Source organism: Balaenoptera physalus (assembly GCF_965194825.1).
Source record: "Balaenoptera physalus genome assembly, chromosome: 9".
Lineage (NCBI taxonomy): Eukaryota > Metazoa > Chordata > Mammalia > Artiodactyla > Balaenopteridae > Balaenoptera > Balaenoptera physalus.
In genome coordinates, this window is record NC_138888.1 from 52,482,314 (window position 1) to 52,496,888 (window position 14,575).

General features: G+C 36.1%; 1 protein-coding gene across 8 annotated transcripts in view; it reads left to right on the forward strand.

The window, feature by feature from the left end:
- Window positions 1-14,575, forward strand: part of PDSS2 (decaprenyl diphosphate synthase subunit 2) — a 268,309-nt gene that overhangs the window by 146,277 nt on the left and 107,457 nt on the right. For all 8 annotated transcript variants that reach the window (XM_082475374.1, XM_082475373.1, XM_082475371.1 and 5 more), the window contains one exon: window positions 4,810-5,008. In XM_082475374.1, the coding sequence (XP_082331500.1) occupies window positions 4,810-5,008 (199 nt within the window). The remainder of the gene's footprint in view (window positions 1-4,809; window positions 5,009-14,575) is intronic.

Consider the following 14,575-nt stretch of genomic DNA (forward strand, 5'->3'; position numbering starts at 1 on the left):
CATTCAATGTAGTAATTACTTCCTTACTCTGATTACTTAACATAAGCAGTATTCATTTGTGACACTTTTCCAATCAAGATTTAGCATGAAAAATACCCAAGTACTAAAATATATGTACATAAGATTGCATGAAGACTTTTATATAAGATAATTTTAAAAATCCAGTACATTGAAAGTTTACTAGATTGCTTTGGGTGGCTAAAATAGGAATAAGATAATGAAAAGGAAAAATTCCCAGATTCTTTCATATTGTCACTGCTTCTCTGCTCTATGCTAAATTAACTCTTGTGTAATGTGGCCTGAAGTTGTTTATCTAATGGTAAAATCTTAGAAGTTGAGAGCATCATACTAGATAGTGGAATTGCAGGACAGATTTCAAGATGACCAATCAGTTCATTTCTATTTCTAGTAGAAAAGTAGATACCAATAATAGCAATAATTTTGTCTCTTTTTAACTATTAACTACCAGCCTAAGTAATTTTTTTTTAATCCCCAAATTTTAGAATTTTAGAGCTGAATCTTAAATTTTAGGACTGAAATCCCTGAATCTTAGAACTGGAAGAGACTGTTTCTCCAGTTCCCCTCCTTTCAGTGTTCAGAAGACCAAGGGCCTGAGAGTTTAAGGGATTTGCCCACGACCTGTCTGTTATAGGCAGAGGTAGAACTGTTATCCAGATTACTGATTGAGTTAAATCACTTGATTTGATTCTAACCAAATGATTTGGAAACAACTTGATTACTTTCCCTAGCTACTATGAACAAAAAGAGTCAAGTCTAGTCATTAATATACTTTCTCCTAGAAAAATTCTCTTCTGTAGTGCTTAGAACTAAGGATGAAAATTGGACAAGTTTGTGGTGGGCATATACCAATCTTGGTAACATTGGTGGCTTTGGCCCCCTACCACCATTTACTATTCATTAGGTAAATAAACATTTTAAATTATCATTGGTCACTATGACAAGGTGGCTCTGAGTTCCAGCTTTGTCCTTTATAAACTGAATGTTCCGACCAGGTATTTAACCTCCCACACCTGCTGTAATTAGAATCACAAGTAGATAAGTGAAAGTTCTTTGCGAATGGTGGGTACTGTACATATTATGGTTTTTCACTTTTGTTATTACCACTGTTTTTGTTGTTTCTGGCCATGTGGCATTTAAAGATTGCCATTTGTTTAATGAATGCAGTTTTATGATTATAGATGTCTTTATTAAAAGCTCCCAATCATTCATTTTCATCCTTAGGGCAATTCAGAACACCTACAACTTCTGCTCCCCTGGTTATTACTTTCTTTCATAAGCTGAACTGCATGAGAGATTTATCCAGTGCTTAACCCTTCTTGAGTTTTATACTTGCTCGTAATCTCATTGTGCAATTTTTGTGAAATGTAGCAGCGAACTTTTTCGTAAACTAGAATACATTTGCAGGGTACTAATAAAATATATTTTTATTCCTTTCTTTTAGTCACTCTTTTAAAGGATAGTTTTAAATTTTAGCTCCCTTTTTAAAAATGTTTTCTGTTAACTTCTCAATAGTCTTATAAGTCTCCATCCTTGGTGATTTTCTTTGGGATGTAGTGAGGTTTTAATCTAAACCATGAATTTACTCTTTTCAGAAGCTGTTTAACTCACTGGTTCATCTTCTCCTACACCCCCAATTTGTAGTCAGATACAGTATGTACACGGGGTCATTTTTACATATTCTTTTACTTTTTTTGTTTTTGTTTTTTTTTTGAAGCAAGGGGAGTAAATTAGAAACGTAATTTTTCTTTTGTAGATACCAAGTATTTTGGCTCCTTTACTTTATTACATCTTTATGTAATTACTGTACTATAGTTGTTAAACGAGTACTACATTTTTTTGAGAGAAGAGTCTCTTATATTTAGTATTTGATTGTCTTATACTTGTCTCCTTGTCTAAGGCTGTTATTCTAGGTCAAATGCTTAAATTTGACCTTTAGGTCAAACCCTTTTATTACTTGGGTCTTTGTTATAGCTTCCTCCACTGATGTCTCTACTTTCACTACCTACTTTTTAATATTTTATTTAGGTATATTTTCTATCTTTCAAGTTACCACAGACAAAAGTTTTGCAAGTTGTTTCCCTACCTTATAACACCATATGTTTTTGCTCAATCCCCCAATAACAGTTTCCTCACTGCCTTTCCAGATTCTACTAAGACTTTGCCATTTCTTCAGCCTTTACCTCTAGCCCCAAACATTCAGACTCAAAGCCATTGACACATATTTTAGGCTTTTGTTGCAACAGCACCCACTCCTAGATATACCAGTTTCTGTATCAGATAGCTATTGCTTCATAGCAAACTATCCTAAGATTTAGTGACTTGAAACAGCCATTTTATTTCTTACATTCTGGGGTTGCTCTTGTGACTGCACTGGACAAGCCTTAATGCATAAACACTTAGAAGGCTTTGCTTATGTCACGTGTGCTAATGTCTTTTTGGCCAAAGTAAGTCACATGGTGAAGCCTAAAGTTAGTGTGGAGGGGACTACACAGGAGCGTGGAAACGAAGAGGCATGATTCACATGGGGCCATTTGTAACAGATTTCAATGGATTTCTAGCTCTGTATTACTGTGTGCCTTTGGGCAAGTCATTAAACTGTGTACAACAGTTTTCTCACCTATAAAAAGAGGTTAGTAATACTTATCATAGGGTGGTTATGAGGTTTAAATTTTTTAGTAATTGTTGATTTTTTTATGATTATAAAAGTAATAGGGCTTCCCTGGTGGCTCAGTGGTTGAGAATCTGCCTGCCAATGCAGGGGATACGGGTTCGAGCCCTGGTCTGGGAAGATCCCACATGCCGAGGAGCAACTGGGCCCGTGAGCCACAACTACTGAGCCTGCGCATCTGGAGCCTGTGCTCCGCAACGACAGTTGAGAGGCCCGCGCACCGCAATGAAGAGTGACCCCCGCTCGCCGCAACTAGAGAAAGCCCTCACACAGAAACGAAGACCCAACACAGCTAAAATAAATAAATAAATAAATTTATAAAAGTAATACTTTTGTTGTAGAAAATGTACAAACTATAGAAAAGTATAAAAAAGAAAACAAACATCTTTTGAAATCCCGTCTGATACAGTACTATACTATAAGCTCCTCAAGGGCCTTCTCTATTTTAATTACTGCTGTAGATATGTATGTTGGTTCTTGTTCTGAAAGATAAGGTTCTTGAAGGAAGAGACCACATTCTGTTCATCTCTGTAAATCCCACAGCTTTGCATTTAGGATTAAAAGTAATAATGCATAAAAGTGCTTAACCTAATGTCTGGCACAAGTTATATTCCCACTTAAATTGGAGTTTTATTAGATACCAGTAAGAATTCTCAGAAATCTTAAAGTTATACTGAGAACAGAGTATCTAAATGGAACTGTGGAGGGTGGCCCTTACTGGTCAGCTTCTCTCTGGGGAATCCTGGTGACTCGTGGGATAGAGAGTGGGGAATGGTAGAGAGAAGAAAGGTGTCAGGATCTGCTTATGGATCCCAAACTACTTGATGGAAAGGCCTCTAATAAAAACTTCATTCAAGTGTCTTTGCGAGGGTGCTTGATACGAAGTTACACCAAACCCTCAGCTGCATTTGCCACAGTTCTGTCTTCAGCTTCATGATGTTTCCCTGAGTTTGAAGCATTCAGCTAACAATGGCAAGACAGAGACACCAGAAACGTACATCTGATTTCCATGACAAACTGGTAATACTAGTGGGGCCACTTTGTGTTGCTATATGGGCAACACAAATTGGAATACTGTGGAACCTGTCCCCTGCTAGCAGAGTCACCCCAAAAGAATGGAGAGATCAGTGATCATCAGTCATCCAGCTGGTATAATACTGAATTGCTTCAAAACCAACTCATAATTGATGCCAAGTAAAAGTACCGTGTACCCATTAAAATATGGCATGATTGAAAAAAAGTGCATTTGAAACCTTCAAAAACAAACCCCATGAAACTTCAAAATGCTAAGTGAAATAAGTCAGAGAAAGACAAATACTGTATGGTTTCACTTATATGTGGGATATAAAAAAAAACAAAACAAAACCAAAAACTGAACTCATAGATACAGAGAACAGATTGGTGGCTGCCAGAGGTTGGGGTCGGGGGGGTGGGGGGTGGGAAGGGAGACAGAATGGGTGAAGGTGGTCAAAAGGCACGAACTTCTAGTTATTTAAAAAAAAAAAGCCATGAAGATATAATGTACTGGGGATATAATGTATAAATGGTGACTGTGGTTAATAATACTGTACTGTGTATTTGTAAGTTGCTAAGACAGTAGATCTTCTCATCACAAGAAAAAAAAAAATTTGTGACTACATGTGGTGACAGATGTTAACTAGGCTTGCTGTGGTGTTCATTTTGCAATACAGCCCTCCCTTGATATCCACGGGGGATTGGTTCCAGGACCCACTTCAGATACCAAAATCCACGGATGCTCAAGGCCCATAGCCGGTCCTCCATATCTGTGGTTCCACATCTGCAAATCCAACCAACCTCGGATTGTATAATACCTAAGTATTTATTGAAAACATCCTCATGTAAATGGACTCACACAGTTCAATCCCGTGTTGTTCAAAGGTCAACTGTATGTACAAATACCAAATCATTATGTTGTACACCTGAAACTAATATAATGTTACGTCAATTATATCTCAATAGAAAAAAACTTCATGAAAAAGGAATAATCTTAAAAAAGAAACACTAATCTATAAAATATTTTGTTGTTGAAAACTGAAGTCTGACATTAGTGATAAGTTGGTATTCTTTATACTCAGACAAGTCTTACCTTTATGTTTTAGTCAAAGAAGTTTGGCAGAGATCACAGAACTTATCCACACTGCTCTCCTTGTACATCGTGGGATAGTAAATTTAGATGAATTGCAATCTTCTGATGGGCCACTGAAAGACATGCAGTTTGGAAATAAAATAGCTATCCTGAGTGGAGACTTTCTTCTAGCAAATGCCTGCAATGGACTAGCTCTGCTACAGAACACCAAGGTAAAACTGGGCAGGGTTTGCTTGTATCTGGATGGCCTTTGGTTGACTGCAAGAGCCACAGAGGTCTGGACACCCTGCTGCCTCAACTCCCCACACATAGATGCTCAGTAAAATTGTGATGATGATAATGACGATGATGGCAGTGTCAACACCAGTTAAAACTGGTAAATGCTAGGAAAGAGTTTTGAAATTAATTTCTATTTTTTTCTGATTACAGATGGAATTATTTGTTAATTATAAGGTAGTGTTAAATATTCAATATAAAGAAGATATAAATAAATATTACCTATCAACTCACTATCCAGAAATAATCACTGTTGGTTGATATTTTCATGTATTTCCTTTCAGTCTTTTTTTGTTTGTTTATTCATACCTTTATATATGTGGATTTGGGGGTAACGTAAGTGAGAACGTACATGTGCAAGATTTTTTTTAATCCCGCCTATTTTCTCCCATGGCATATATGATGTGGGCATTTTCCCATGTCATTAACTTTTTTCATAAACTTTCTAATGGTTGCACAATATTCAATTATTTAGATGTAATATTGTTTATTTAAGAAGTTCCTTATTTTTGGACATTTAGGTTGCTTCTGATATTTTACTATCATAAATAGATTTGCAGTCTATTTTTACACATCAGTTTTTTACACAACATCTTTACACATCAGTTTTTCCTCATTCCAGATTATTTCTTTAAGATAAATTCCTAGAAGGATTCAAAGGGTTTAAACATCTTTAGTATTCTTGATATATATTGCCAAGCTGCTTTCTAGAAAGATTGTAGAGGTAGTCCTTATTTATCAGTTAGGATTAGGTATGACTATAAAATAACAGTGACCAAAACAAGATAAGAATTTATTTTTCTCATTTTTTACATATTTTTACTATCTGGGAGTAGGCAGTCCAAGGTTGATATGGTGATTCTAAAGTCAGGAACCTAGGCTCCTTCTATCTTACTGCTCTGCCATTCCTATCTTACCACTTTGTGGCCCAAGATAGTTGCCATCATGTCTTCACTCCAGTCAATAGGAAGGAAGAAGGAGGAAGGGCAAAGAAGGGCAGATCTCCTCCATTGAAGATCAAGTAAATGTACATCCTGGACACCGAGGACAGTCTCAGTGTAAGTCTGCTGTCCCAGAATCCCATCTGACTTAGCATTTGTCCTGGATTTTTTGTTTTTAACAGAGATGGTTACCAATAATTACATTAGAATAAGCCAGCATGGGTTTGATAGATCTCCGCTTTCTACTCCCAGCCTCTGCCTCAATTTTTGTCTAACATAAGCCAATAATATGTGAGACCCATGTACAGTAGGGGGAGTTCTCATGTTAAGTTATTATTAAATCTGAAAGACAACCAGCAATAACGCCTCTCTTTTCCCAGTGCTTTCAGACACCTCGCAATCAAGGACAGAATGCAGGGCAATTGTTAATATAACAAAGTACACTGAATGTCTAGAGACAGTTAACTCCTTTCTGTCTCAGGTGGTAGAAGTATTTGACACTGCTGCCCCAGCTGGCCATTTGGTGTATCACCCAATTGTATGGCCCAAGTTTGGCCTTCAGGAGTCATAAAACCACCAGGTACCAGTCCAAAAGCTCAGTGGGAAATATAGTAAGTTAGAGGTCCATTGTCTATGAAATAGACATGTGGGAAATCGAGGCTGATCAGTTCTGTGTAGACTGAGTGTGGTGACCTAGATGGGTGGGATGGGGGTGGGGGGTGAGAGAGAGGTCCAAGAGGGAGGGGATACAGGTATACATATAGCTGATTCACTTCATTGTGTTATTTATTTGTTTGTTTATTTATTTTGGCTGTACCGGATCTTAGTTGCGGCATGTGGGCTTTTTAGTTGCAGCCTGCGGGCTCTTAGTTGTGGCATGCATGTGGGATCTATTTCCCCTACCAGGGATCGAACCTGGGCTACCTGCATTGGGAGTGCGGAGTCTTACCCACTGGACCACCAGGGAAGTCCCTGGCAGTACTTTGTTTTTGCAATAAACCTTTTGGCAACAGCTCAAAAAAATAAAAGTATATATTTTATATTTTAAAAGTGCTGGATTTTTGTTTCTCAAAAAAGTTAATAAGGAATGTGTAACTTGCATAAAATGTTTATTGACGTTTACTGTCCACTACGGAGACCGTAGTGGTATCACTGACCACATGAAAACAAGAAGAGTCGAATCTGCTGAAAAAGTGTCAGGATCTAGTTCCAAAATTAGTGTTACTTTAGGGAGGCTTAAATGGTTTAAGCCATGTAGCTGAAGAAAGTATACATACAACTCTGTAAAGCCTAACTTTTGTTTAGATAAATAACTATTCTTCTAAATTGATTTCACTCATTTTTGTCTACAAGCGATAGCTTTATGTTTGTTGTCTCCAGTGATGGAAGAACTTTGCAAACAGTTAAATAATTCCAGTTTCAGTTGAATGTTATCAGGTACTTCAAGTAATTAAATCATTTTAGTTAATTCTAAAAATGTTTTCTTTTTCCATCCATTCGTGGAATCAAGGTAAAGCTTTTGGAAGTATATTCTATCAAAGGTAAGGACATTTTGAGTGAGATTGGAAATTCAGTTTAAAAGTTGAATATGAGGGACTTCCCTGGTGGTCCAGTGGTTAAGACTTCGCCTTCCAGTGAAGGGGGTGTGGGTTCAATCCCTGGTCAGGGAGCTAAGATGTCACATGCCTCACGGCCAAAAAACCAAAACATAAAACAGAAGCAATATTGTAATAAATTCAATAAAGACTTAAAAAAAAAAGTTGAACATGAAAGATAAAATTGTTAGTTTACAATATTAATACAAGTACAAATTTAGGTGAAACACAGACAGTGTTGTGATAAAAATGACCGTCTTACTATCTTGAGAAATCTGTGGAGTACTTGGAACTGGTTGAGGCATACCCATAATTCATAATTGCATCGAAGCAAACATCAACATTCTACTAATTGAAATAGAAGCTATTGTTACAAAAATTTACAAATATCTTTATAGTCAGAGTCTCTGGGCTACAAGATTTGGGGGATATAGCTGATGTTGAGTATAAAACTATATAGTTCAGCACCACAGTATGTGCCTTCTCTCTTTGTTGCCTGTCATCAATCAGATTTTAGAAATCTTTATGCCCAACAATGGTATTGAACTTTGTTATAAATGGCTCATCAAAGTTTTGGTGACATTTTGTTCAAAATCAGTTGGAAATCTGAAATCAAGTGTTCAACAACTGAAACACCCAATGAAGCTTTTATAGAACTGCAATTAATGAAAACAAAATTTCCATTGGAATTTTTCCCTACGGAAGGAAAGAAGGAATTGAACAAAATAAATGGTAAGAACTCAAATGCTCTACAAGATTAAAATTTGCAATTCTGTACTTCTGATTTGGAATATTTCATCTTGCAGGAAGAATCTTTTGGTGGTGCTCCTATTTTGAATAAATTATACACATACATGAATAAAATGAAATTGAGAAGGCCTAGACTTTGCAGCATCTAATTTTGGCAAAACATTCAAAAGAATCATAGAATCAATTTATTTGACACGTTTTATCTTTTAAAAATATTTGCCAAAGAAAAGTACTCTGAAGGAAGCAAGAAAACAGTACCTTGAAAATATTTGGGGTGGAATAGTTACACTTTTCAATGTGGAAAAAAAAAAATTAGAATTGTCTCTTCCATTTAGCAAATTTGCTCTGAGCTTACCAAGTAACTCAGAACCTGTAGAAAGAGCATCTTTCTCAATTAAAAATATTATGGTCTACCAATAAGAATCAATTAAAATATCAGTAGTTTCAAATTAATTAATTATAAAATGCAACTGTGAAGAATATTGCTAGCAGTTTTATTTTCAAATGCCATATTTTTACAGACACATCCTTCAGAAAAATGCCAGTGACACAATATTAGAGACAGGTATTGCTAAGAAACAAAGCATGTGAATATGTACCAAGAATAATTATTCTACTGACTATTTTTTAATATTCAGAGTATCAATATAAAGAAGTTCTTTTTTATTTTATTTTAATGTACATGGATATATGTTATTTTTATTTCTTTTGAAATTTTATTTTTGAAAATGGTTTTTGAATAGAACTAGTTAACAGGTCCCCCAGTATAATAAAATCAATTGTTAGTTAATAAATACCAGTTTCAAAAAGTACAAAATTTTAATTATTTTAGCACTCCCTTTTACTCTCACATGGCCCAGTTCGGATGATAAATTGTATAGTGTCACCACTTTAAAGACATTTCTCAGAAGTTATTTGAAATCCTTCTGCTTACATCCTATTGGCTAGAATTTAATGATATGGTCACACCTAGCTGTCAGGGAGACTAAGAAATGTAAACTTGATTGTGGGGTTGCCATGTGCCCAACCAAAAATCCGGAAGATGCAGAGAATAGATACTGGGAGACAAGTAGCATTCTGCCCTACCTTCCCATCCCACTTTTGGCTGGCACATATTTTCATAAGACAGACCTGCTGGTTTTAGGGAGAAAATAGTATGGTACCTTTAATATATAGTTTATATTCATCTGAAAAGGAAGCTAAAGAAAGAAATGAATTGGCCGTATAAAATGGAATAATAAATAATCTCAATTGACTTGGGAGCCACTCTCTGACTGCATTGTCCAACTTCCCTCTTCACCGTACCTGCTATCGTCTGTGTTGAACTTTGGGTCTTGGAGAAGGAGGAAGCCTCAGAAAGTGCAGGTCTGGTATGGTTTCTGGGTGCCTTGAGCTGCACATGACTAGCCACCCACACTGGCCACTCATGGTTTAGACCCACATACCTGAGAGGAAGAGATGTTACAGCCATACTAACTAGGTCCACATTTCAGTAATTAGCCCTCAGCCTGGCCCCTACCATTAAAAAAGAAAAAAAAAAAAGCTTATTGCCTTTAGACAAATTTATATCTGTTTGCTCTGATTATCAGATCTAACTCACTTAAGCTATTCAGATGAAACGTTATATAAGGTTAAGATGGTGGTATTAAGTACAAATATTATTAACATGCTATAATGACACAAACAAGAATTCACTTGTGTTAACCACTTTATGGGAATAATATTTAATATGTTCCTTTTTCTTAGCTAGCTTGTATCATTCACACATTCTTTCTTTCAGTGTGGTTCAAGTTCAGAGAAAATGGAGGCTTTGTTCCCATCAAAATCAAATCAGATTCACAGCCTGTGAAATCCACTCCTGGTGTTTTGCATTCAGAAGCATCACTATAAATGTTCCAGAGTCTAAGACCTCCACCATCTGCTCCATTAGGCACTGGATTTCAGTAGCACTACTTGATTTACTCCCCCCACCCCCCCCCCCCAAAAAGCTTAGAATATCCAAGCAACGGTTCAGCCTGAAGCTTCTCCTTGGAATAAGAATGATCAGGCATTCCCTTCCCCTCCAGTGAGCCCTGTACCTTCACGGTCTCTGCACAGGTTTGCACCTTTAGATTTGCATTTTATCAACCTTTGTCTGGTGAGGAATTTTTTTCCTTTTTAAGCCATGGTATGTTTTTTTCTGACTTTGATAGTTGTGTGTTAAATTGAAGCCTTTATTCTATACAACCCCGTTCATCCAAAACATGGATCTTTTGCACATTGTTCTTCAAAGGGTCATTGAAGGCTCTACAAGGTCAATTTCAAAAGATGCTTCACTGGCTCACTTTTTGTGAAAGACCTTGACTACCATGTCCAGGGGTCCATAATTGATCTTCTACAAATCTAGGCTTTTTGTAGCCCTCTTTTAATCATAATAGATGATTTCCAAATCATGTGAACAGTATTTTAAACTGAGTAGATTGTAAGGGGTAACTAAAATGCTTTATCAAAGAATTTTCTTTGATAAAGCAAATCTCCCATATTCAGAGCCAGTACCTTTCATTTAAATACATGGCAATATTTCCCTTAGAATATTTTTTTTAAGGAAAGTAAAGTTTTATCTCAGAAGAGGAATAATTTTATTAAATGAGTTCCCAGAAGCTTAAGTTAAGTATAATACTAACTACTAAAAGGGGGGTTTTGAAGGGGAAGAAGAGGTGGCGATAAATAAGCTCTCTACATATGATTGATATCTTGGTAAAGTTAGATTCTGTTTAATGATGTTTTAATTTTCTTTTATAAGAAAGAAAAATTGTCAGCAATAGCAACATAAATAGAGGCCACAGAAATAAGGGAGCCGGTAGAACGTAACACAGAATTGTTGTGTATAGTTTTCTGTTCCTCCACAGTAACAGCCTGCTTTTTCTTTGAGGGTGTATATTTAACTTGGTAATTAAAATTAGCATATTTGTAGCAACTTTAATTTTTTCTGACTTACTCATTCTACCAATTTCCCATTTTCTTTTGCTACTGAATTCTTGTCTGAATTTCTATATTATGTGTTTATCACTGTACTTCTGCTGGGACAGGCCATTAGATGAAGTATTCTGCAGTCATATGAAATTCAGAGCTGTTCTATAATTGCCAAGGGTAAAATTAGCAAAGTCAATTATTCTCCCTTTGGCTTTTCCCTGAAGATATTAGGGGTCTTCAAGGTAATTGCCTTAGGTAACACTCAGATTTTTAAATATCTTTAAGTATAGAAATTGGTATATTAATCCTCTGATAATTGTCTTCTTACAGTTATAGCTGTAGTCACGTAAGTGTGAATTAACAAGATTTTGAATTCAGTAGTGAGTTTAAAAATTAATGCTTGAGTTATCATTCATTTTCAATTATGGGACCTAAGGGCAACTTTTTATTTTAGTACTTCACTGTATAAAGACCCTGAACTAAGAGACCTCAGATGCCTCTTTTTAAGCTATAAATTCCCTGACTCCATTGAAATAAATCGCTCTATGTTGTGTTCATGTAGAACATCACTGAATGCTGAAATGATGGGGTCATGCCAGAATCTAAAATTTTAGTGTTTGAGCATCAAGCTATCAATGAGACATGCTGAATAACTGGGGAAAAATAATAACATGGAAAAGCACTATAATTTAGAAATCTGGCTGACCATTACAGCTTTTCCCTCGTCTCTGTGTTTACTTTTAGACTGGATTTGTATTTTAAGATTAAGCCACAGTGTAAATAAGACTGTGCACATTATTATTTGTCATCTTTTTTAAAAAAAAAAACATAGTGTTTTATATGTACAGTGACGACCCTAGTAAAGAATTTAATTCATCATGTTATTTTTTTTTAATCTTTGCAGTGATTTTCATTTAATGGACCTATGATTATACATCTGTGAGTTAGTTAGTTCTGGGGTCTTGTCTAAACATCCCAGAACATTGTCGTGATGTCACTCCTGGGGACCATTCTATTAAGCATTAGTGATTTATATTTCTAAATAACCAGTGGCACAGATGTAGTCCTTGCATAGCTGATGTATTTCCTTATGTTAACTTTGTTTTCCTAAAGGCATAAATATGTTGTTTACAAGGAAGAATTTTGTTTGTATAAATATGCTCAATTTATGCATATAAATCTCCTTTTATACCACCTATATATTTTAATAAAGCAGCTGCTATTGGTTATTTGATGTTTTTCTTATCTGTTATATTAATTTTACTTTCAAGTTCACGTTGAAAAGTGAAACCTAAAAACATACTATGTCATACGAAATTTAAGTTTTTCTCTGTCATATTCATTTAAAATAGACATTATTGTGACCTTGTGTGTTTACAGTCTTGTCATAAGTATTTTACCTGTGGAAATTATTGAATTAATTGCTTTCATCCTCTTTAGTTTGACACCCAGGATTAATGTTCTTTTCTTCATATGACTCAGTCAAGGGTACATTTTCATGACTAGAGTAAATATGTGCAGAATGTAAGTGGGGTGTCATATGTTGTAACGATAAAGGAAACTATCTCCATATCAGAGAGGTCAAAATGCTATTATAAAATTACAATTTCAAAATCCCCAAAATAATTTTTCCAGCTTTTTTCTTATCACATGCTAACATAGCCACATATTAAACAGACATTCTGAGTCTGATTCCTTGTATTTAAAGTAAAAGTGATAAATGTTTGAGATGTGTACTAGAAATAAGAAGACAGGGACTTCCCTGGTGGCGCAGTGGTTAAGAGTATGCCTGCCAATGCAGGGGACACGGGTTCAAGCCCTGGTCCGGGAAGATCCCACATGCCGCGGAGCAGCTAAGCCTGTGCGCCACAACTACTGAGCCTGCACTCTAGAGCCAGCGAGCCACAACTACTGAGCCTGCGTGCCGCAACTACTGAAGCCCACGCGCCTAGAGCCCATGCTCTGCAACAAGGGAAGCCACCGCAATGAGAAGCCCGCGCACCACAACGAAGAGCAGCCCCCGCTCTCCGTGACTAGAGAAAGCCCACACGCAGCAATGGAGACCCGACGCAGCCATAAATCAATAAATTTTTTAAAAAGGCAAAATATTATGTTCTTTTAAAATGTATTATCTCATTTAAACCTTGAACTTTACCCTTGTGGTGCCATAAAACAATGGAATGAAGTATCTTTTTGTCATAGGAAGGTCAAATGCCATCATGCAAAATGGACACTTCTCTGAGTGTCTGTCAAACCAGAAACCTGAAGACAAGAAAAAAAGAGCAAGAGAAGCATTTCTTCCATATGCCTGGCATTTAAAGAAACCCATTTTTTGAAGTCTGTGTTCTACAAAAGTACACCCTCTGAAATGGGTACAGTTGAACCCCACACCGTGGTTGGCCATGAGAGGTAGAAACATACTGATTATGGCAATCTCATTGTATACTTCAGCAACCTCAATTTTTGTAAATCCCTTTTCCCACTTTCTAGAAGTAAAATTAATTAAACCAGCTTTTTTTTCCCTCCAATTTCACTGACATAAATTGCTATTTCTCCAAAGCCAGAGAGAGAAAAAAATGTATTTTCCAGCTTGAGTTATTCAGTACTCTTCTTTTGCCTTTCTAATGATTTTACTCAAGGAATTTCCTGAGTTCAGAGTTTACAAAGTACTAGACAGAGGAACAGCTGATTCCTTCCTCTTCATCCTCAGCCACCTGACCCCAGTCTCTTCTCCAACCATCCTTTCTTCACCCAGTAGACTTGTACACAGTGCCCCTTTCTTTGTCTCTTACTGTTCACAACTCAGTTCATTTCACCTTAGACAATCTCCAAAATGTATACACATCCTCTTCAACTGTTTTCCTCCAGTTTTTCATTCTTCTTTTACCTGTTATTTCAGAAAAATTGCCATCCACCGTTTTGCCTTCTCTTTGCTTTTTTCAAGAGGAAAAATAAACCAAGAAACTTGGAGTTGAAGAATACAGAGTAAAGCTTGGTATACTCTTGTGTTAAGAAAAAGGAAAATTATAATTAGAAATGAAATAGGCATAGGAAAGAACCAGTGTCTCTACCCTTACTCTCTTACTAAACCAAATTTCCCTGCAACCAGCAACATTTAAAGATCATTTTAAAAATATTTCCTATTTAGTTTTGTTTTCCAATTTTGTTTAGTTGCAAGTATTGGAAGATTGTGGTTTTCAATCCTATTTTTAATTACAAGTATAGGGTATTTCTAATATTATGGGCTAACTAAGCTTTTGTGGGC